This window comes from Ricinus communis, chromosome 9, assembly GCF_019578655.1.
Source record: "Ricinus communis isolate WT05 ecotype wild-type chromosome 9, ASM1957865v1, whole genome shotgun sequence".
Classification (NCBI taxonomy): domain Eukaryota; kingdom Viridiplantae; phylum Streptophyta; class Magnoliopsida; order Malpighiales; family Euphorbiaceae; genus Ricinus; species Ricinus communis.
In genome coordinates, this window is record NC_063264.1 from 2,479,546 (window position 1) to 2,501,951 (window position 22,406).

The 22,406-nt window shown below is 33.1% G+C and overlaps 3 protein-coding genes across 6 annotated transcripts; 1 reads left to right on the top strand and 2 right to left on the bottom strand.

Annotated features, from left to right (window-relative positions):
• Positions 1-789: 789 nt before the first annotated feature.
• LOC8261487 (guanylate kinase 3, chloroplastic) lies at positions 790-3,803 on the bottom strand. 2 transcript variants are annotated; one of them, XM_002516752.4, is made up of 2 exons: positions 2,746-3,802; positions 790-1,249 (listed from the first exon to the last, which is right to left on the bottom strand). In XM_002516752.4, the coding sequence occupies exon 1, from the start codon at positions 3,650-3,652 to the stop codon at positions 2,780-2,782; it is 873 nt and encodes a 290-aa protein (XP_002516798.2). In that variant the 5' UTR covers positions 3,653-3,802; the 3' UTR covers positions 790-1,249; positions 2,746-2,779. The 2 variants fall into 2 exon arrangements, with proteins under 2 accessions (XP_002516798.2, XP_015573251.1); XM_015717765.3 differs by lacking the exon at positions 790-1,249 and adding an exon at positions 2,313-2,640 and having other exon boundaries at positions 2,746-3,803.
• Positions 3,804-7,682: 3,879 nt separating this feature from the next.
• On the top strand, positions 7,683-13,052 carry LOC8261486 (BTB/POZ and MATH domain-containing protein 2). Of its 3 annotated transcripts, XR_003078808.2 has the most exons (5): positions 7,687-8,445; positions 9,370-9,718; positions 11,510-11,786; positions 12,435-12,718; positions 12,874-13,052. XR_003078808.2 is itself a non-coding variant. In XM_048379623.1 (4 exons), exons 1-4 carry the CDS (start codon positions 8,036-8,038, stop codon positions 12,608-12,610), a joined length of 1,314 nt encoding a protein of 437 aa, XP_048235580.1. In that variant the 5' UTR covers positions 7,683-8,035; the 3' UTR covers positions 12,611-12,733. The 3 variants fall into 3 exon arrangements, 2 of the variants coding, with proteins under 2 accessions (XP_048235580.1, XP_002516797.1); XM_048379623.1 differs by lacking the exon at positions 12,874-13,052 and having other exon boundaries at positions 7,683-8,445; positions 9,370-9,774; positions 11,464-11,786; positions 12,435-12,733; XM_002516751.4 differs by lacking the exon at positions 12,874-13,052 and having other exon boundaries at positions 12,435-12,733.
• A 1,280-nt stretch (positions 13,053-14,332) lies between these two features.
• LOC8261485 (mitogen-activated protein kinase 15) lies at positions 14,333-20,100 on the bottom strand. The gene is made up of 10 exons (XM_002516750.4): positions 19,347-20,100; positions 17,799-18,207; positions 17,528-17,655; positions 17,368-17,427; positions 16,786-16,935; positions 16,512-16,667; positions 16,223-16,434; positions 16,019-16,120; positions 15,762-15,922; positions 14,333-15,144 (listed from the first exon to the last, which is right to left on the bottom strand). Exons 1-10 carry the CDS (start codon positions 19,368-19,370, stop codon positions 14,852-14,854), a joined length of 1,695 nt encoding a protein of 564 aa, XP_002516796.1. The 5' UTR covers positions 19,371-20,100; the 3' UTR covers positions 14,333-14,851.
• Between the last annotated feature and the right edge of the window lie 2,306 nt (positions 20,101-22,406).

Below are 22,406 nucleotides of genomic sequence, written 5' to 3' on the forward strand. Positions count from 1 at the left end.
GCACCAAGTCCCTCACTACTATCCCTTTATCTACACGAATTTGTAGACCCAAGTTTTGTCCGCTGATCATTTAGTGATATATTAATTAGTCTTTATGAGATTAAGTGTATGAGATTGTCTTCCTATTTGAAAGAAAAAAAATGAGATTGTCTTCCTTGGTACCGCTCAAATACAGCAGTGACCTTAGTTCCATGACGTTGCTTCTGCTGTTGCTGTTGCGTGTAGTCTTTGTTTAAGCAGTTTTCTTTCCAATTTTGAAAAAGAAAAAAAGAGAGAAAAGAAAACTAATTCTTCAAAGGTGGAGCTTGAACGTACGGAAGCAATATATGATTTGCTAAATGATTGTTTTTTAACGTAAGAAAGCCAGTTCACGTCGATTTGTCAAATAAGGGAAGATAACCCACTGGCTGTGGCAAGCAGATGTTACCTTAATCTCTCGCTTTATATTTTGTTCATCGACGGTTGTTAGAAAGTTGTGCAAAAATGGGTACTTTAGACATGATAGAAATGATGAACGACATTGACAAGCCATGTTCATGTGAGAATCTACAGGATTAAGTTACATCCCACGTTTTCCTCCACATCCAATTCCCAGTTTTTGGGTTTCCAAATTAAACTTCCTCAAAATACAAAAATCAAATTTGCAACTTGGCAGGGAAACTATATGACTAACTCAACAGAGAGTCCATGGCTGATCTGTCGTTCCCTCCACTTGAAATTAAATTTCATTCAATTACCAGCAACATATTACTACCAGCATCACAGATAATATCTTTTAATCCGCCAGGGTCTAGAATCGGACAACTAATTATTTGTTTTATTGTACACATCAAAATATTAAGTGAGCTACATAGTCAGGTAGTGCTCCTCTTTCCATAATCCCTCTATCCATACAACAAGATCTGGATCTTGAATGGAGATCACTCCAGCCTTTAATGTTCAGCTCACCTTTTGAAAATTTCTTTATTTCCAAATAACCTTTAAATGGAAGAGATTAAAAAGAAAACAGAAAAAGTTTCCTAGTGTTAAGTGCTGTACACAAACATTAAAATCATCAAATAAAACCACTTCAAGTCCCCCTTTCTCATTATTTGCTAGTTCCCAGGACCGGGGCGCAACTTGCATGTTGCGACAGTTTGGTTCTAAATGCAGGTTTGCATGCATAATGCGCAACGCTTGCACATCACCAAAGAGGCAGGTTTAGAGAAGAGCTGATCAAACATGACTTTGGCCTATAATCTCATCTTTCCTGCAATGAAGAACAATGCTAAGTGTAAGAAAAAACATTTGAGTAATCAAAGTAGAAAGCAAAATGTGGAAGAAAAGAGACTAATTTCAAGTCTATAATATAACATCAGATAACAAGTAACAAAAACCAGATTTGGTCAGGCACACGGGTTGGCATGATAGGGTAAATACATGGATATGGGAAATGGTCTTTTGTTCCGCCCAAAAGATCTGAAATCTTGTACAAGATAAACAAACAATAGAGTTCTCTTTCAGATTGCCTGGCATGTATGCTCGCAAAAACTCGTATAACTCAAACAAATCAGGGAAAGTCTCCTAGACAATATACTCAGTTGTATTCGTTGAGTTAAAGTTGGCAAGGGTTTAGGCACATTAACAGAACTGTATGGCATAATTTGGATATATTAAAAGTAAGCATTTCAAAGAAATTCCATAGAGGAAACCATGCTTTTTTCTTATAATGATACTATGGTTAGTCCATCATATTCATCAAAAGTACTTGGATCTCCATGATGTCTAGGAGTGAAATGATATTTGCAATACAGCAAACAATTTCTACCAAATTTTAGAGGAGCCCCTTTGATGGACAGGTTTTGCTTGTTTATCAAACCTACTTCTTTCCTATATGATTTGGATAGGCTGCATCTCTGGATGTTGCAAAAATATATTGCAACAAACAACCCATCCACAGCACAAAGAATGGTTCTCATATGGTCAAACAACCTCCATTGACTTGTTAATTAAGGCCTAGCATGTTTAAAATACTGGACGGGGTTCCCTGTGCCACTAACCATTCATATCTCAAGATTTAAGCAAATGAAGAAAAAGCAACCAAAAAAAACTTCAGATACATGAAAATGGCTTTTCTCCTCATACTTAGCAAGAAAGGAATAAAGAAAGAACTGCATGACCAATCTAACCGTCCCAGTAACGGGTTTTGATGCAGGATGTTTTCTTTGGGTTGCCTAACAATAAATCAAATGCACAGAATAGCATATGCCCATAACAAAATTTAAAATTTAAACAGGAGAAATTACTAGATTAAACTTTAACAAAAAAACCAATAAAGAAATAAAAATAAAATTGATACAAAGGCAACAAATAAAAAGAAATGCCCAGCAGCCATAGACAGTAATGATACATGGTAATGAGGACAGTCTCTAGCACAATCAAACTTGGACTTGTAAGATTGGAATGGTTACTATAGCTTAAAGCTATAAAAATTGAACTACTACACGTTCAGAGGGTGATCCAACAGAAACTCAAACATGATAACTTCAAACGTCTTCCATTTTTTGCAATCCCGCAGAAAGGTGTCGTACTAGTTACTAACAGTAACATTCGCTTGAAACTGTGATCCCCATAGAAACTCAAGATGGTAACTTCAAATGCCTTCAATATTTTGCAAACCCACACAAAGGTGTAAAACTTATAGTAATTACATTGATACATCCACGTTTAAAATATACGAAGGAAAAGACAAATATTTATTCATACCTCAAGAACAAAAGTTAAAAAGAAAACCTTCCAGCTATATCACAGCACTCCTCTGCCGAACCTTAGCCTTCTCAGCATCAATAATTGATTCCATCAGCTTCACCGCATTTTCCAACTTCCCCTGACCATTTACAATCACATAATCAAAATTCTTGACATGCTTCATCTCCTCTCTTGCTGTAGAAACCCTCACAAGCAAAGCCTCTGCTGTCTCTGTCTTCCTATCAATCAACCTCTCCACAAGCTCCATCTCGCTCTCCGCGACCAAAAATATAAATACAGCAGAATTCTTTAAAATCTTCCTCAGTGTCTCAGCTCCTTGTATATCTACCCTCAACACAATATCATACCCTTTTGACATATATTCTCTAATCTGCTTTTTGGGTATCCCCTTGTATTCCCCATAAACAAGTGCATACTCTAAAAGCTCATTTCTTTCAACCATAGATAAAAACTCCTCTTTTGTCACAAAAAAGTAATCTTCGCCATCAACTTCACCAGGCCTCATTGGCCTACTAGTTGCAGTTACAACAAAATGCAGACTTTCTCTCACTTCTCTCAATTTCTTGATTACAGCATCTTTACCAACACCACTAGGGCCACTAATTACAATGACTAAAGGATTTGGAGGTGGGAGAATGGGGTCTGAGCTAAAAGCAGAACCCAGAGAGGATTCAAGTGCACGAAGCAATTCGGGTTTAGTGGCTTTTTCAAGATGTGGGATTGTTGATTTGGGTTTCTGGGTATCACTCATTTTGGTATAAGATGCAAAAGGTTTGCAAGAAATGGGTTTTTGAGCGATTTGTGAGGAGATAGAGGGTTTGGGAAATGGGGATTTATTGATGTGAAGAGGTGGAGAATGGAGGTTATAAGAGCGAGAGAGAGAGAAACCAAGTCTGCGAAACATGAGGTGAGTGAATGGCAGTTGTGGGATTATACTCAGAAGAGAAAGCGGAGCATGGATTTTGGATCTACAATACAAAGTTTGGATTTTTTATTGTTAGGGGTTAGGGTTTTAGGCCACTGGAAATTCTTCTGTTTTTCTGGTTAGAAAGATAGATAAAAGGCCGGTAGGATTATTATTTTATTAATAAGCAATACATTTATTATTATTGTAAATTTCTTTTCTCAGAATTATTATTATTGTAAATTGGCAAAAGGTCAAAAAGAAAATAAATTCTTTATACAATTTGGAGAAAAAAATTAATTCTTATATTTCATTTTGTCACAAATTAATCTTTTATTTTTTAAAAAATTAGTTAAATCAATTAGCAACAGTATTAATTCCTTCATTAACGATGGAGTTGATTAAAATTACTCCCTCCAATTTATATTTTAATAAAATTATCTACTTACCAGTTCGTCATATGATTTTCATTATTATTCTAATTATAAAATTAAATTAATAAAATATAATTTTATAAAAATTTAATATTTAATATTAATTCATAAAATTAAAAAAAAATAATAATAAATTTATTATTTTTAGATGTAGTTAATTTTAAAATCTAAAATTATATTAATATAAAAATATAAAAATTATTTATTAATTAATTTTAATATTACATAAATCAATATAATTGATATTATTATTTTTAAAATTAAATTTTTTATTATATTTAAAAAATAATTTATTATTATTAAAAATATAATTTAAGATGTTATTTTCTAGAATTAAAATTATTATTTAATTATAAAATTAATTTATTAATTTATATAATATTAAAATATAACTACTATGCTATTTCTTAGAATAAAATTAGTATCTTTATATGATTAGAAAATTATTTATTATTTAATATAATATTAAAATATAAATAATATATTATTATTTAGGATTCGAGCGGTGTTTAATTAGGAATGTAACTTATAAATCAATAAATTAATTAAAAAATTATAAAATTACATATAAATTTGAATTTTATATGTTAAAAATAAATATAAATATTAAAATAAATTATTTATGTGTCAAAAATTAAGTATGCATATCAAAAAATTTAGATATCAAAAATTAATATATATATATACTCAACATTTGTTATTTTTATATTCAATGTCATATTAATTTTTTTTATTTTATTCTTATATTAAAATTGATAATAAATTTAAAATATTTATAAAAAATAAATTAATCTAATTTAATTAGATTTTTTATATATATTAAATATATTTTTACTATGAGTGAATTATTAAAATGTGACATTAGTTATAACTAATAGGATAAAGGGAGTAATATTCAATTATAAATTAATTTTTATTACTAAAAATTAAATAACATAGTACCAAGTACCATTTTATAATTGAATGTTAAAAATAAATAGCAAATTATATACCATCTTGAAATATGAAAATCAAATCAAGATAGAAATTAAATTCAAATATGAATAGCAACCCTTTCAAAACAGAAACTCTCCTCATACACTATTTCTAAAACTGAAAAATCAAGATCATCGGACCCCCTTCACAAAGAAAAGATCCAGCGTTACAAACACCGTCGTCTTCAGTAGAATTCTGAGCATAACAGTAGTCTCATGCGAGGAACTCTTGAGAATGGGTAATGCTAGCATTTGGCGACGGTGGTTAGCAGTTGGCATAGAAACAGACCGAGAGATGAGGCGAAGATAGAAAGAAGGGAGAAGGATTTGAAAAGGTTATTTGAACCAGGAAAGTATAGAGAATTATGGTTTGTAATTTAAGCTTGATACTTTATTGAATAAAAAATGTTCTGTATATATACAAGAGCAGCTGTAAAATATCTAAGAGATATTTAGCATAAGAGTTAGCTGCCAGGATAAGCAATGAGCTGTTACAAAAGTATAAAACAGAATTAATAACAACAGTAAATCTAATATTGTTAATTTGAATGATAATCTGTTATTCTTTAACCTTATCCTTGATAGAAAGTACCCCCTGGCTTTCGCTAAGGTTCGTTTATTTCACTATTCTGGCGATGATATTCCTGCAGAAGGCGATGACCTTGTGGATGTTGAGCCATGATTTTCTTACTGATTGATGGCTAGAGCTAAAATATGCAATCACTGATGATAGTAATATCATTGTTACAGATTTTCTTGGATTTAGATTTACTCTTTTTCTTTTCCTTCTCGATTTCTTTTGTTTTGGGTTTTGGACTTAATAGAAAGTTCTTATATCCTAACCATTCTATAAATTAGGATTTAATTAGTTTTTTTAAAAATAAATTAAAGGTCCAACTCAACCAATTGAAGGAATAAAAACTTAATTGTTTATCCTGAACTAGTTAAAAGCTGTGGATAGAAACTGGGAGAAGTTAAAAGGCATTGATAGAAATTGAGAAATGAATTTAGTGATGGAGAACAATTGTTTAAATGCTTACATTAAATTGTTTATATTATTGTATTTAGCAATTCTAATTATAATCCATGTCTCCGGTAGGCAACAAGTTGTAAAGAGACAACTTTTCTGTTGTTTTCTTTTTTAACGAAATAGTAATTTATTTTATTACATATCTTTTGATTATTATGTTATGCCCAAGTTTCATGTCAGTATAAATAAATTAGATTTTTAAATTAGAAAAAGATTAGTGATATAATAATTATTCTGAAAAAGTTAAAAGAATTACATTTAAAATTCATAAATATTTAGATAATTAGTTCTGAATATAATATGCATCCAACTTTTAACATTGTCTATGGATGAGAGATAATTCAAAGAGGTGGAAAGAGATTAAGTTTGACTATTTAGCTATTTAGTTTTTTTAAGATGAAGAAGGAAATAGAAGAGGAATAATTATCCTATACTCCCCTTAGGAAAAATAAAATTAATCACATTCTAATTTGAGATAACTGACATGCATAAAGTTTTTTTTTTTTTACTTTTTATTTTTAATAATAATCTGAAAGTTAACCTTTTATATAAATTTTAGGCTATTTTTTATTAGACTTTTATATTTATTTATTCTCTTTATTTTACCGTGATAAAAAAAGACTGCTACTTCATATTAGGTTTTTTTAAAATTTATGTGAAAATTTTATTTGATACTAATTTTGTCACGATCCAATCTGTGGGCTCGTGACCGACACTAGGAAATAGGTAGACGTAAGACTACCAGATCCTGTAATAAGCCTGACTATTTACTAACTCAATTAAGGTATAATTTAATTTATAACCACAATAACATTAATTCATTACCAACTTTTAATCACCAAGATATTACACCTTTAATTCGGTCTACTAGCATAATTAGACAAAATCTAAATTTACATATAAATTTCATAGCTATTATTTACATAATATCACCACTTCTCATATTTCATAGTTAATTATCTCATAGTTTAAAATTAAATATTATAAAATTATTTAAAATTAAATAATATAATTAATTAAAACTTATATATATTTTATTATATAATAATATATTTTTTTAAGACTTATTGTATCTCTTAATAATTATGATTTCCTTTTTCTCTCATTCATCCAAATAAATTTTATATATTTACTCTCTCTTCCCTTTAATAATTGTTTTATCTAACCAAATTCAGTAAAATAATATATTTATCCTCCCTTTACTCCTTTCTTTTCTCTTTAAATTACATTCTATCTCCTCTCATCTTCATTACCATGCATGGTGTGAAAGAATTTCAGGATGATGATCATTTTAGCACAAACATAACCTAGCTTAGATTTTGGCCTTCTGAAATGGTTAGCAAAAACATTGGAACGTAAAAACAATTTTTGCGCAGCATAAAAATTAGAACATAAACAATTTTGTTTTCTTGTGTTTGTGGAGAAGAGCAGAAGAAAAATTGCACTTTCTTGGACAGCAGAACTTCCAAAACCTCAAAGCCTCAACTTTTTTTTTTTACCACAGCACGTAGAGTTATAAATCTCTGACAGACAGTATTTCGTTTCATTTATCTTTTCTTTTTCTAAATAACTTTATTTATTTTTATATAAACAAAACAAACAAACAAAGATGGCTGCTTTTTCATAGTCTCACAGCCTCCATTTATCTGCTCTTTCGCATTTCTTAATCAAATTAAAATCCACCGAATTCTTTCCCTTTTTCAGTTTCTTCTCCTTCCTCCTTCCAAACCCAGATCCATTTTATCTGTCTCTACTGTTTCCACTCTTCAATTGCATATCTTTAACCTCAAAAATATAATTTTTTGTGCACATCTCCGAACCCTAATTATATATTAAACCAAAGGATTCTCATTCGAAGTCCATAACTGTGTCGAACCCTTTTCAATTCACCGATCAACAGGTCTAGAAACATCAAAATCCACACTGCCCATTTCCTCTCTAGTTGATGGGCACAATCAGGGCTAGTACTGTAGACCTATCCAAACCCCCATCAACCTCCTCAACCACCACCTCCACCTCTCGTACCGAGACAATTAATGGGTCCCATGAGTTCAAAATCGGTGGCTACTCTTTATCAAAGGGCATGGGAGTTGGAAAGTATATACCTTCCGATACATTTTTTGTTGGTGGGTATGCTTGGGCAATCTATTTTTACCCTGATGGTAAAAGCCCTGAAGATAATGCAGCTTATGTATCTGTATTCATTGCTCTTGCTAGTGAGGGTACTGATGTTAGGGCATTGTTTGAGCTCTCATTGATTGATCAAAGTGGTAAAGAAAATCATAAGGTTCATACCCATTTCGGTAGAGCTCTTGAAAGTGGACCGTACACACTAAAGTATCGCGGGAGTATGTGGTGAGTTTTGTGATTGTGAGATTATGTTTGCTGTACTTTATTATGAGTTTAATTGTTTAAGCTGGAAATGAATGATAATATGATGTGTTATTATTGATGTTAATTGTGTATTTCAAGCTAGAAATGTATGTCAAATGACCTAATATGAACTTAATTGATGGTTACTCTGATACCAAATATCCAATTAAGGTTTTGAGCTAAGTGGCTCACATCTCACCGTTTATAGTGATAATTGTGCAATTCCAGAACATCAAAGAAAATCCTTTTATTGATAGGATTTAGAACTTCGAGGATGTGAAAGAAAATTCAGAGTTCTTCCTTCTTCTTCCAGATTTAAAGGGAGTATTTGATCACCCTTTTGTTAATTCTCATCTTCTTCAATAACTTGAGATTTTTCTTTCTCTCATATAAATGCATATTATATATGACAAGTTTATCCTTCTCAGATTTTCTGCCCTTATTTGTCATCCATGCCTTCAATTGGTAGTCTCCTAAGCATCTTCTCATTTTAGGCATTTATGGGCTTGGTCATTCGACTCAAAATTCAGACTCAATCCCATTTTAGTTAGTGTCAGCTATGTGGATTATTTTCTTTCTCTCTGTTTAAGGCTACATTTCCATTCTGTGCCCTCCAACCAAAAAGTATATAGTGGTTTCCTCTTTCTGGTATGATTGTACTGCTGCTTATTAACCTCCATGATTCAATGGTAGGCACCCTAAATACAACAACTAGAAATGGCTAACAAGGTACTCTGCGTGCTAAGATTTTCCGCACGCCGCATCAAGTTTTACTTTCTACAAAAAGTCATCCAATGTCATATGGAATGAGCCCTGTCTCATTAATCTCAAGTGGCTTGATAATGTGTGTTGATATGGTAGAGGAGAAGGGCAGAGTCTAACTTGTGCTACTATTGGATGTTGCAGGGGTTACAAACGATTTTTTAAAAGAACTCAACTAGAGACATCTGACTATCTCAAAGATGATACCCTGGTAATTCGTTGTTGTGTTGGTGTAGTTAAGTCCCAGACAGAGGGTCCTAAGACCTATACTATTGCAGTATTGCCATCTGATATTGGTCAGCATTTTGGAAAGCTTTTAGAGAGTGGAAAGGGAGCTGATGTAAACTTTGAAGTTGATGGTGAAGTATTTTCTGCTCACAAGCTGGTTCTTGCAACACGCTCGCCTGTGTTCAGAGCTCAACTTTTTGGTCCAATGAAGGATCAGAACACTCAATGCATAAAAGTTGAAGACATGGAAGCCCCAGTTTTTAAGGTTCTCTCTCTCTCTCTCTCTCTCTCTCTCTCTCTCTCTCTCTCTCTCTCGGGCACGCATGTAATCTGCAAAGACAGTCATATTTGTTCTTTTCGTGCAGTTTATAATTGTCATCGAATTCTGGTTTCAAAATTAGATAATGTATTTTTAGAACAGATAACTGTTAGAAGTAGTTGACATATTATTTGCTGTCCTTATTGTCATTTCTTTTGCGTTTGAATCTTTTTCCCTCCTTTTTTGTGGACAATGTTGCATGGTGAGTGCCTCTGTATGTGCACTTGAAATGTTAGATGATTCTATTCTTTTGAGCTATGGCTGCAACATGCTTGACTAGTAAGTGTTAGTTAGGAAGCAAGGAGAATCATTCTATTACTAATGCACTTTTTGACCTTCTGAGTTGTGTATGTTCTTTTACACTTTGATGCTTAACATTCTGAGGCTCCAAGTTTAGCTGTCAATTGTTTACCAAAAAAGAAACATCTGACTATATATAGGTTTTTGAAGTTTGGAATTGAGTTTATTTACCTTCAGATTCATTACTGTTGTTTCCCATATTTATGTCTAATTTGTAATTTCTTTTCCACAAGTAGCGACCTATCTCCTTTTTTCTGTTCTCTTTGCCATTTTTTATATAGACCATTCTAGAAAACAGCAGAAACATTAGAATCTTATATTTAATCCCCAGTATGGGTAACACAACTAATGTAATTCATATTATTGCAGTGTAGTGCTAATTTTCATCACTGGCCTTCTGGATTATAGATGTGAAATATGCATTGCTACCAACAGAAAAATTATTTTACTTTCAGAATATTGGTAGCATTTAGATAATTTGTTTATGGATCATAGCAAACAGATGCCTGTATCTCAAACTGCATGTTATCGTGTGTTCTCTGCTTTCGATGGTGATTTGTATCTCAATAATGAGATTATTATGCTCCATGATGAGGGTAAGATTGATAGAAAGAGGTAGCTTTGTTGCTTGGTACCTTTGTTAGGTGAGTAATTGTGATGTCATACAGGATGGTGTGCCATGCACGAATGTACATCTGGATTCATCCTCTAAGGGCTGCCCCTGTGTACAAACTTACTCATCCAGCTAAGGTTTACACTTTTCTTGCTTTCTTCTGATTGACCTGCTGTATTATGCGCTTAGTCCATAACTCCAGCTGACATTATGTTATTTTTTGGACTACATTCTGTGCTTATTTTCTTTCTTATTTTGGTTTTCTTGACATACTTTTGACCACATGTCTCTTATAATTTTGCTGCAGTACTCTGGCTAAATAGATGAATTCATCAAATTGGTCTTTGGATAATCCAGTGTACTGTCCTCATTCTTTGTACTGAAGATACATATCATTTTAAGTTGAATTAGCTTAATTTGTCTAGACTTTTTATGGACCTTTCTCATTTTAATTTTTTCAAGCATGCATTCTGGCAGTTGAAATGGAGTGTCTAGACATTTATGTATTGAGTATTGTTATCTTGGGAATATAATGCCTGATTGATCTTTGGGAAAATGGAATTGAGTTTGGACTATAGGGAGGAGCTGACTTTGTTAGGGAATGTTAAGGAAGTTGCCTCCCCTGTGCTCTACCATGCATGTTTATGTCAACACTGCTTTTTTAGCATTTTCTTTTTATGTTAGTGATGTTTTGTTAACTGGATTCCACTGTCTAAGGATTAACAGCTGGAAGATTTTTGAGCTTACTATATCCATTGTTGCTAGATGAATAAGTAAGCATTCACAAAGGTAATTTGTGTTTCTCTTTCATGGATTCAATTCAGGCATTGCTCCATTTTATTTACTGGGATGCCCTACCAGATGTGGAAGAGCTCGTTGGCTTAAACTCTAAATGGGCCTCTACACTGATAGCGCAGCATCTACTAGCAGCAGCAGATCGTTATGCACTTGAGAGGCTCCGATTGGTCTGTGAAGCTAAACTTTGTGAAGATATTGCCATAAACACTGTTGCAACAACACTTGCCTTGGCAGAGCAGCATCAGTGTCTCCAGCTAAAAGCTGTCTGTCTCAAATTTATTGCGCTCCCTGAAAATTTGAAAGGTAGATTTTCTGGGCACGATTCTGCTTTCACTTTTTTGCTGATACTTCTTAGGAAGTTTCTTTTTCCTTGGCAACATTCTCACGTGTGTTTTTATAAAATTTCTGCTGGATAGCTCGGCAAAAACTAGTGGCTGATAATTGCTGCCAGAAAAGCTCTTTTTTGTTTTTCTTTGTCATATAGTTCAGATAGATAAAACAATGTGTTAGAACATCCTAAGATGCTCCATTTGTTCTTAAACTGTGAATATTGGCATTAAACAGTTTACCGGTGTTAACTTTTTTTTGGTCTTACTGCTTTACTATTTGCTGCGACTCTCACTACATTGTTCGTTATGCATGTCATATTGATTGGGCCTTAGGCAGTTCCTTGTACTTGTCATATTTTTTTCCGATCAACCATTTTGCTATCTCTTAATTATGACTATGTTACATCAAGTCTATCTAATCAGATGGCTGGCAAGTGAAAATGTTTTGTGGTTGCTGGTTGCGGGGTTCTTCTGCTTCATTTTCTATTTGTAATATGATATAGGATTTCTGGTTATACTTTATTACGATTTATCTTTTAGAGTTTGAATGGTAACTAACTAATGGGTCACTCTTTTTTCATTTAACGTGCTAACAAGAAGTTGCTGGATCAATTGTTTTCAGCTGTGATGCAGACAGATGGATTTGAATACCTAAAGGAAAGTTGTCCTTGTGTAATCACAGAACTTCTGCAATATGTGGCTAGAATTGGTGAGCATTCTGGCATTGCTTGTGCACATGGAAATGAGAGCTTAGATGGCGATTTGAATGGAAGGCGAGTGAAGCAAAGAATACATTGATTTAGGAATAACAAATAGCGCAGCCTTTGGACAAAAACCAGAGCTTGTTAGCCCTATACATTTTTGAGACTGTACTAACATTTGACTATTTATAGCAGAAATTTAATGGTACGGGTTCCTCTGTCTTGTGTTTCCCTGTAACTTGGTTTTTTTTTTTTTTTTCTTTTTTTTTCCTTTTATGATTTTGTGAACCTTAAGCGTTGTTGGGTTGTTGGGTCTTACTAATTAGACAGCCCCCTCCCCCTTCTTTTTCCTTTTTGCAGGAGTTTGTGTGAATATCACGTTTTACTTGTGTGTTACCGTGTATATGCAGTATCAATGTCCTTAATGGGGATATGATGAAATTTTCCTGCTGCTGTAATTCGTACCGTGATTGTATTAGATGATAGTCAGCAGTCTCTCTATCTTATTATTGAGGCCTAATCTATTATATTAAACGCTAGCAATCTTTCATCATTATCTCGTCAAATGTATGTATTTATAACTTGAACTCAAGAAATGGTCTTCAAATAGACATTTGGTTGGTAGCTGTGGAATGAGAAAGTTTGGAACACACTAATGCCTGCCATGCTTTTAATAATTTGATTCCAAGTCTGCTCGCTGGTCAGTAAAACACAAGGCGAGTGTTGAGTTCTCGTGACATCATATGGACCCGCCTTAGGCGCCATTTTTCCTGACTTGACTGCTATCTTGCCATTTTGAGATCTAAAGACGCTGGCGAAATAATAACAGCGAAACTCCAACGATTTGCAGATTGTACCATCTTTAATAAAGAACAATGAGCTATTCCTGAAGAGATAGTGAAACATTTCCAAATCATATAATCTTGCGAACTTACACGATATTTGCATAGCTTAAGGTTACTTCTGTGCTGCCAGAATGCATGTGAATTCCTGACACAGTCGATTACATCCACCAGCAGCATGAATTTGTATGTGTAGCAGAGAATCCAGCAACAAAAAGCATGTGACGTGACATGCGTTAAAAATATTCAGTTTTATTAAATTTTCCACCATTGTCTGATTCTTCACTTGTAAGTTGAGTAAATCTGTAAAGGTTCCAAGAGTGGTCAGGTTCTTTCTGTTTCTTTGCAATTTTTCCGGTTTGTGTCTCTTGTGTATAGTTATCCCGATAATTTAAATAACTAGTTCACCAAAAAGAGGCCCTACTCGCACGAACTGCAGTACCAACAAAATCACCCCTATCATTATCAGCAGGCAATATAAATCTCAGCAGATAAATAATTCCAAAACAGACCTCCTGACCCTGGACAATAATAAAGATTTAGTTGAATATCAGTATCATTCCTGACAAGTTTGGATTTATTAAGATTAAACCTTATTGTATAGTATTTATTTTAGCTCGATCCCTGTGCCTTGCTTCTCATTTAAACACTATCTTAATTCTAATACAACATTGAGATTTCTTCTATCATTGTTTCTCTCATCAGACTTTTCATTGACGAGGATTTGAAATATACAGTCGGTTTCTATTTTGATTTCTATTTCTGTTCTTAAGGAGTGTTTGAACCGTAAGCTGAAACTTGAATTAAGAGTTTGATAAGCCTGGTGCTTAAAAGTAAAATCAACGTACATTGAGCATCAAGAAGCTCATAACATTAGTCTAGCGCATTGAACTTATATCCAGAGAAGGCAACTAGTAAAGTGCAATACATAATATTTTGTCTACCAGTGCTAATTTGCAATCAAGTCATTGCGGCGCTGAATTAATCCTGACTCGGTTGCATATTTAAGAAAAGCATATCCTTCAGTATAGGTATAAGAACAGTAGAAAAATGATACAACAACCAAATATAGGGGTTATAGCCCCACAAGCGGGGAAAAACAAGCAATAGCTTACTCCTATCCTGCAAGGAATAACGAGATAAAGATCTTGGTAAGTCGACCAATTACTTTGTCTTTCCTCATTCATGAAATCATAATGTCTTAAATCTTGGTTACTGCAGCTAAATCAGAAAGCTATATGATCATGAATTGTAAGATACCAAAGAACCCGTCCAATCTCAAATTAGTGAAATAAATTACAACTAGCCCTCCAACAGAAGTCCCATCCCTGAAAATCTTCTCAAGGACCATGGCTGGTAGAACACAATGCTAGAGTGCAGCATTAGAAACGTATGAATTTCACTTTGGCAGCAAGATCAATCTGATGCAATGTGATCTGAAGACTGCTATCACAAGGCTGGTTATCAGCCATCAGGTGTTCAAGCCTGCTACATTATCAATACCAATGATTCCCGGGTCCACCTTGAGCAGCGGCAACTTTCCTTGCCATGTACTGAGGCTTTGGCTGCAATCCACCGGAGCCTTCAACCCCTTCATCTTCTCCCCTTTCATTCTTACAGACTGGGTTTCTTCTAGGATATGAACAGTTTGCAGCAGTATATTGAGTTGAAATGGCAGGATTCCTAACCATCCTTCTCTGTTCAAGAGCTTCTACTGTTGTTGCTGTTGCCCCACAATTGTTATATCGTAACACTGAACCAACAACTTTCCCAGGTCTTGCAGCACTTGCTGTAGATGTGCAATTTAAATTAGTCGTCATCAGACTATGCAGGCAAGAATTCAGGAACCAGGCCTACAGTTTATTATTTGTCGGAACAAATAGTGCAAGATCATCACTTTAAAACTAAGACATCCTTACTAGAGTAATGTATTCATCATAGTTTATTAAAATCCCTTGAAGGAAAATTAAAAAAAAGAAAAGAAAAATAAGCCACTGTTCTACCTCATATGGTGTATTTTTTTAACATAGTATGAAGAACAAGAAGCTGATTACAATCAAGCAGCAAGGAAAGGAGTTCTCTCTGAGCATCCTGAAGCGGTGTGCATATGAAGTGAGCACTAGAACATAAAATTTCATTACTTTAGAATTAGATTATAGCTTTAGTAATAATTTCCTTTCCTTCTTGTCAATATCTTTTTTTCAGCAGATAAGAGCACACAGAATCACCGATATACAATTAGAGAATAAATTATGTCCATAGGCAGCCTACCCCTGCTCTTTTACAGAGGAGTGGCTTCTGCAAAGTGCAACCTAAATCATGCCTTCATGTCATAAAACAGCAACCTTACCATTGTGCCACTGCCTGCCCTCAGTGAGAGGATAAACTAATGCAAGTATATTATACCTTGGATGCTTTGAGGAACTTGAAGAGGTAGCCTTGTCATTGGGATCCCACCACTTCGGTCCACCTGTGGCTTCTCCATTTCTTTGATAGAACACTTGGACAAGTCATTTGCAACTTCCGCAGAACTTTGTACTGTATTATCTGAATATAACACACATGGCCTGTATGCAAGAATTTCATCAATGCAGTGGACAAGATGCCAAATATAAATAGATGATAGAGCACAGTAGCACCATTGAAATAATATATAGGGATACCTTGGCAAGGATGCATGCTGCCTTTCAGGTGGAGCAACAGTTGCACCATTTCCATAGTGCTCCTCAAGGTAAGCAAACTGCTTCTTAAAATGGTCAACAGCACTGCAGCCAAAAGAATACATGAAAACTATAAACATCTGAAACAACATAAATGATTAAATTATTTCAATATTAACAAAGAGCCTCAATTCTATGATAGAATACCTAGGATACATAAAACTTGTCGGCTCAGAACCTTCTAAGTACTCTTTCAACATTTTAGGATGGTACTCTAGAATCTCTCGGTATATGAGCTCTCGTACATCTTCCTTAGTTATCCTCCGTCTCTCAAACTCAAATTCCATTTTAGTAACTGGTTGAGCGGAAGGCTCTCTCTCAACTTTGGCCAAACCCTTAAAATATGGATCAGCAAGAGCCTAATAAAATGCAGCATAACATGGTCCATCAGAAGCAGGTATATTATTAAAATAAGATTCAGAGCCATAACAATTACCTCTTCAGCAGTGGGTCGGTTCTTGGGTTCAAAAGCTAACATTCTTTCCAACAAATGAAGTGCAAGGGGATCTGCATTAGGAAACTTCTGGGAGAAAGGAATTGGTTTCTTCTTCCGCATGCTGCTTAAATATCTCCGAGCTTTCTCATTGCGTACCTGTTCATATAATATAATCATACTTCAGTAAATATATACGCGAGAATGTGCAACAGAGGTGGTAAATCATAAAACAATCATTTTCAGATCAAGGCAAATGAATCACAGGGAAACATACCCTTGCAATGGCTTCAGGTGATGGCGTTCCCAGCAGATCAGTCATTAGATCCAGTTGATGAACAACGTTTTTCCCAGGGAAAAGAGGCTTTCCAGTCAAAAGTTCAGCAAAAATGCATCCAACACTCCATATGTCTATAGCTGGTGTATACTGAATATATTTATAAGAAAAATAACTAAAGGTGGCACATGACTTATGGTAATCAACTAGCATAGCTCTAAAGGATAATAAAAAAGAAAAAGAAAAAACCCATAATTCAACGAAATAAAAGACTGATAGAGACTTAATATTTATTATAACTCTCGAATGAAAATGCATTAGAAGCAATAATCAATGGCATAATTAGGCATTTAGTAGGTGCAAAACACTAGCTCTTTGAAATTATAGCCTGATTAGATGGGTCTGTCAGCCACGAAATGCAATTACGAAGCTAGTCTAATGAAAACTTTCAAAAAATAAAGGTAAAATTTTACTAACATAGATGAAATTTTATACTAGGAAGTCTGTTCTTTCAAACACTTCAGCCATCAAAAGCTTTGATGACAATATTAAGTACATGATAAGAGGTAATAGTTCTGGCACCTTTGAGAAAAATGATCCACACAGTTCAGGAGCCCTATACCATCTTGTTGCAACATAATCCTGCAACAAAAAGAAACAGAAATGATAAGAGCTTGAAACATTGTTGGACCACATTTACAATCATTCATATGATAATGCATCAGAACAGCAGAAACTTTACCGTCCAGAAAATCGCTGTGGGGGTATCATTAAATGCTACTCTTGCAAGCCCAAAGTCACAGATCTTTAGCTTGCAGTCAGCATTTGCTAAGATGTTTTTTGGTTTTAGATCCCGGTGAAACACATTGGCTACAAGAGCATAGAAAAATTTGGGAAAAGAAGGAAACAAAATCAGCATGGGACTAGAAATAATAATTAGTGATTGGTCTACAGAGAATTCATAGTAGGAAAGAAGAGTTATACAGTTGAAAACAAAAGACCAAGCCTAGCACCTGTGTGTATATATTTCATGCCTCTAAGAAGCTGATAAAGAAAGAACTGATAATGTTCTGGTGTTAAATCATCATTTGCTTTAATAACTTGGTGTAAATCAGATTCCATCAGTTCAAAGACAACATAAATGTCCCTAAATTCCCTTCGGGAAGGAGGCAACAAAATGTGCTTGATCTCCACTATATCTGGATGACGCAGAAGTCTGAGAAGTTTAATCTCTCTAAGTATGCGGGTGGCATCAGATACATGTTCAAAGATGTCATTGATTTTCTTAATTGCAACCTTTTCTCCAATATGGGTATCATATGCAGAACAAACAACACCATAGCTTCCTTTACCAATGACTTCCTCTATCTTGTACCTGCTCCCCTCACCATATTCAGTGAAAAAGTCCACATCAACTGATGACTGCAAAACCATGTTAAAAGGTACTCCATTATGGACGTGAGAATTACTCCAAGTGACATCATAAATACAACAGAATTGATTGTACAATCACTAAAATATACTTGCATACCACTCATGCACTTCTGAATTTTTTTGCTATATGCATACAAGTGGTTTCAGCAAACAGGTTTAGCATCAACAAGATCAACATTTGTATTCCAAACGCTCATCCTTGTGGAGGGAAAAGGTAATTAGGACCCCTCCATAAGAATTACTTCAAATTCTCACATTCAATGGTCTAATCCATTTAAATTAGTCCAAATACACATGCTTACACCAGGTACACTATTTCCATCCCTAAATCATCTAACTTTTTCTTTCAAGCACTATTCAATTATTATGTGCCAAGGAATTTTGGTCTGCTTTTATCTGCACGACCAGAATAGTTACAAGAGCACAAACGGCAAGTGGAAAATATAGCTGCATAATCTTTTCAATTTACAGCCGTAGATGAAGAAGGAATGAGATTTTATGGATCATTGAGTAAAGAGGATAAATAATAACTTCATAAGAAGTACTGCTTTGTTACTAAATTTGATTCTAAGGCCCATGACGATAACTTCATTAATTTAACCATCCAACTCAGAGAAAGAAAAGAACACACAAGAAAATAACCTTCTATAGCTTATACCTTTTCCTAAACTAAGATGCGCAGTGCCTTACGCATTAAACATAACACTATAAGATTAGCAGAAAGGTAAGAGATTTAATCATGCCAACGTTACACGGAACTAATAGTATAGTGGGACCTCCCACAATCTCTTCAATGGGGGACACAAGCATGTGTTAGAGACTATTAGACACGAACACGACAAGATGTTCTCTTACATCCAAATACATAGGAATTATACCGCTATAAAACCAAATACCCGGTAAAAATCAGGCCATAAAAGTATCCAAGTAACCGCATTGAACATGTTGATCCGTACATGCTAGAATGCGCATTAAAAAAGAAAAAAACCAACTGCAGATTCAATATCAACTTTTTGTAGAACACAATCAGCAGATTGATCTTGCTTCAAGAGGAACCAACTTAATCTTACTGAGAAACATGCATACATACAAATACAGAATATGTACACATATGTGTTTGAACTTACCTTCTTTCTTTGATCGGGCTGCATCTTAGCAAAAAAGCATTAAAAATCTCCAAAGTAGTCTATCAGAAAAGATTCCAAAAACAGCAAAACTTTAACCCGGTTTAACCAAAACCAAGAATAAGATTAAACCAGCCTTAACAAAGTTGAGATCACAAAGAACCAAATAAAACTGGAACCCAATTTCAGTGAGATAGATAGAACCCAGAATCACCAATCTGCCACAAATACACTAATACGGTAAGATCAAGAATATATATCAAAAAAGCAAAGCTCATAAAGCAATAAGCTTTCTTTAGAGTTTTTTTTTTTTTTTTAACTAAACTGACTAATACTAGAAAAGAGTCAATTTAGAGAGAGAGAAAGAGAGAGAAACAGAAAAGAAAGATAGGAGAGTGTGTGGCCAAAAGAAATGGCGGAGACTAAAATGTAGTTAGCTGGAAAATAAAAGATTACAGATCAAAGGTAAAATGGGCATTTCTTTAATCAAATGGATACAGCTGAATTTTGGAGAATCTGAAGCAAATAAAAGGCGATAATCTCTACTTCTTCTTCTTCTATTTTCTTTGTTATCTCTCTCTCCGGTAAAAGATTGAACCAAGAAAAACAAGAAATAGTAAAGTAACAGAATGATATATAAGTTATTGTGGAAGTGGGTATGGATCTCAAAGAGAGGCTGACAAATAAAGAAGAGAAGAGAATTGAAAATTCAAGAACAAGAAGTGGTGTATGTAGTTCAAGTTGAAGCCTTCTTTTTTATTATTATTTTAAGAGAACATTGAGGGACCAAAAAAAAATTGATTTGTTCTTTATATTATTAATTATTTATAATTTAGTAAAGGTAATTAAAGTGGGACTGAAAAGGATATATAATGATTTTTCCATTCTAATTGACACTTTTGCCCCTCAACTTGGATAAATTTACTGAGCATGAAAGGGGAAATATAGGTTAAATCCACAGAAAAAGAAAATTAAAAAAATACATGTATATATCCTATTTATTGTTGCATTTATAGTTAGACTAATCAGCCAGTGCGGCCATTGCTATTAAGTTCAGCTTTTAGACAAAGATCCATATAAGAAATAATAATAACTTTTTTCTTTAATTTAATAGAGCTTTTATTATTTTAAATTTATTTATTTATTTATTTCTATATATAATAATTTAAAAATTATAGTAATAAAAAATCTCAATCTAAATTACAGTGTTTATATGTAAAAATAATTAACTCATTGTAATTACATACATGAATAAAATCTTCATGTATTAATAAAATAATAAAATATATATTTAAATAAATTTTAAATTTTAAATATTTTAAATAAACATAAAAGAGAAAATATTATAAAATAGTTTGAAACTGCATTGATTACTGATTCAATAACTTGAAACGGATTAAGCTCATTTATATAGGTTAAAAGTCTAACTCTTAAATACTAGTAGTTGATAGTAATTCATTTAATTTTGTATAAACACGTTAAACTCTCGATAATTATTTTATATTTCATCAGCTATAATCTAATAGTCTAAACTTATAGTTCAATAAGCGAGTCACGGATTCTAGCGAGGCTCATATGGATTTTAGAAATAGTTTTTATCAGGTTTTTTTATAGTGTAGCACTTAGTTCTACACAACATTTAATTCTATATAGTCTAAAAATCAATTTTTAAGTATAATACTAACTTAAATTCACAATCATTTTTTAATATGTAAATTATTAAATATTATATAGATAAGACATATTCAATGGATTAATAATTTAAGTTTTACTTAGATATTACAGAGTAATTATAAGAGAGATTGAATGGATTAATGATTTAAGTTTTACTTGAAAAAGTCAATATCAGAAACATGTTTATGGCTTTATGTATGAATAAAAAGAAAGAAAGAAAGAAATAAACATGGATGAGTAAGCAAAACAATGATAAGGAGATTGATCCATGTGTGTGTGTTCATTTGTGCAGGTGACATTCACCCTTAAAAGGTGACATTGTAGAACTAGTTTTATTGCCATTATTTTCTTGTTGTTTCTGCTGGTTCATATGCCACGTGCTTTCTTGTCATTCCAGAAAATCATTCAACGTCGACTCACACACATATATTCAACTAATTAATAAATTAATTAAAACAAGAAAAAAGGGCCAAAAGCTCCATTGAACCCTTTTTTAGCTGAGGCCAAATTGCCAAGATTTCAAGCTCCATTAAAAAAAATAGCCCATTTTGAATACAAAACATTTAATTACATATTCTGACATTATTCTATAGATGATACGTAAACACATACTTTCTTTTCTAAAAATGGATTAAATTTGGTTAAAAGAAAAAAGTTACAGAATTCATCATGAACAATAGTTAAAAGGATTTACCAAATATTTTGATGATAGCAAGAATTTGTTGACAATTCTTGCAAGTTATATATGCAATAGATGATCTATCTGAATTCAGTTAAGTTTTGGATGTATTAATTATTTTGCAATGGGATGGGAGTGCATGTGCATCTACACATGGTTTTTGGAATCTTGGTGTGGAATTGTTACCTAATTCTTCTATTTAAATACGTCAAAGATAATTTGCGGTCCATAAATTCATCCATGACAGAAGGAGGGGGCATTTTCTTATAAGTGGAGTCATATTGTAATTATTGAACGGTGATAGATGCGATGGTAAGGGTCCTTTTTAACTTAATTAAAGTTTTGAGTTCGAGTATTGAATATACAGCTGAATTAAAAATTTAAATATACAGTTGAATTAAAATTTAAAATCTTAAGTTCGAATCTTAAATATACAGTAATAGTGTTTTATCACCTATAAAAACTCTGTCCTGTATACTATAATTTTTTTAGATTTAATTTGATGACAAAAGATTCTTAGATCTCTGAAATTATTAGTCTGAATTTTAAATTTTCTAAAAATCTATTTAATAAAAGAATATCAAGAAAGCAAATTTCCTTTGATAAGAAATAACTAAAGAACATCACACTCCAATAATTCAAATTAGAAGATAATTATATGTTTGTCTTATAAAATAAAAAGTCAATAATTTAAACTATACATGTAATAA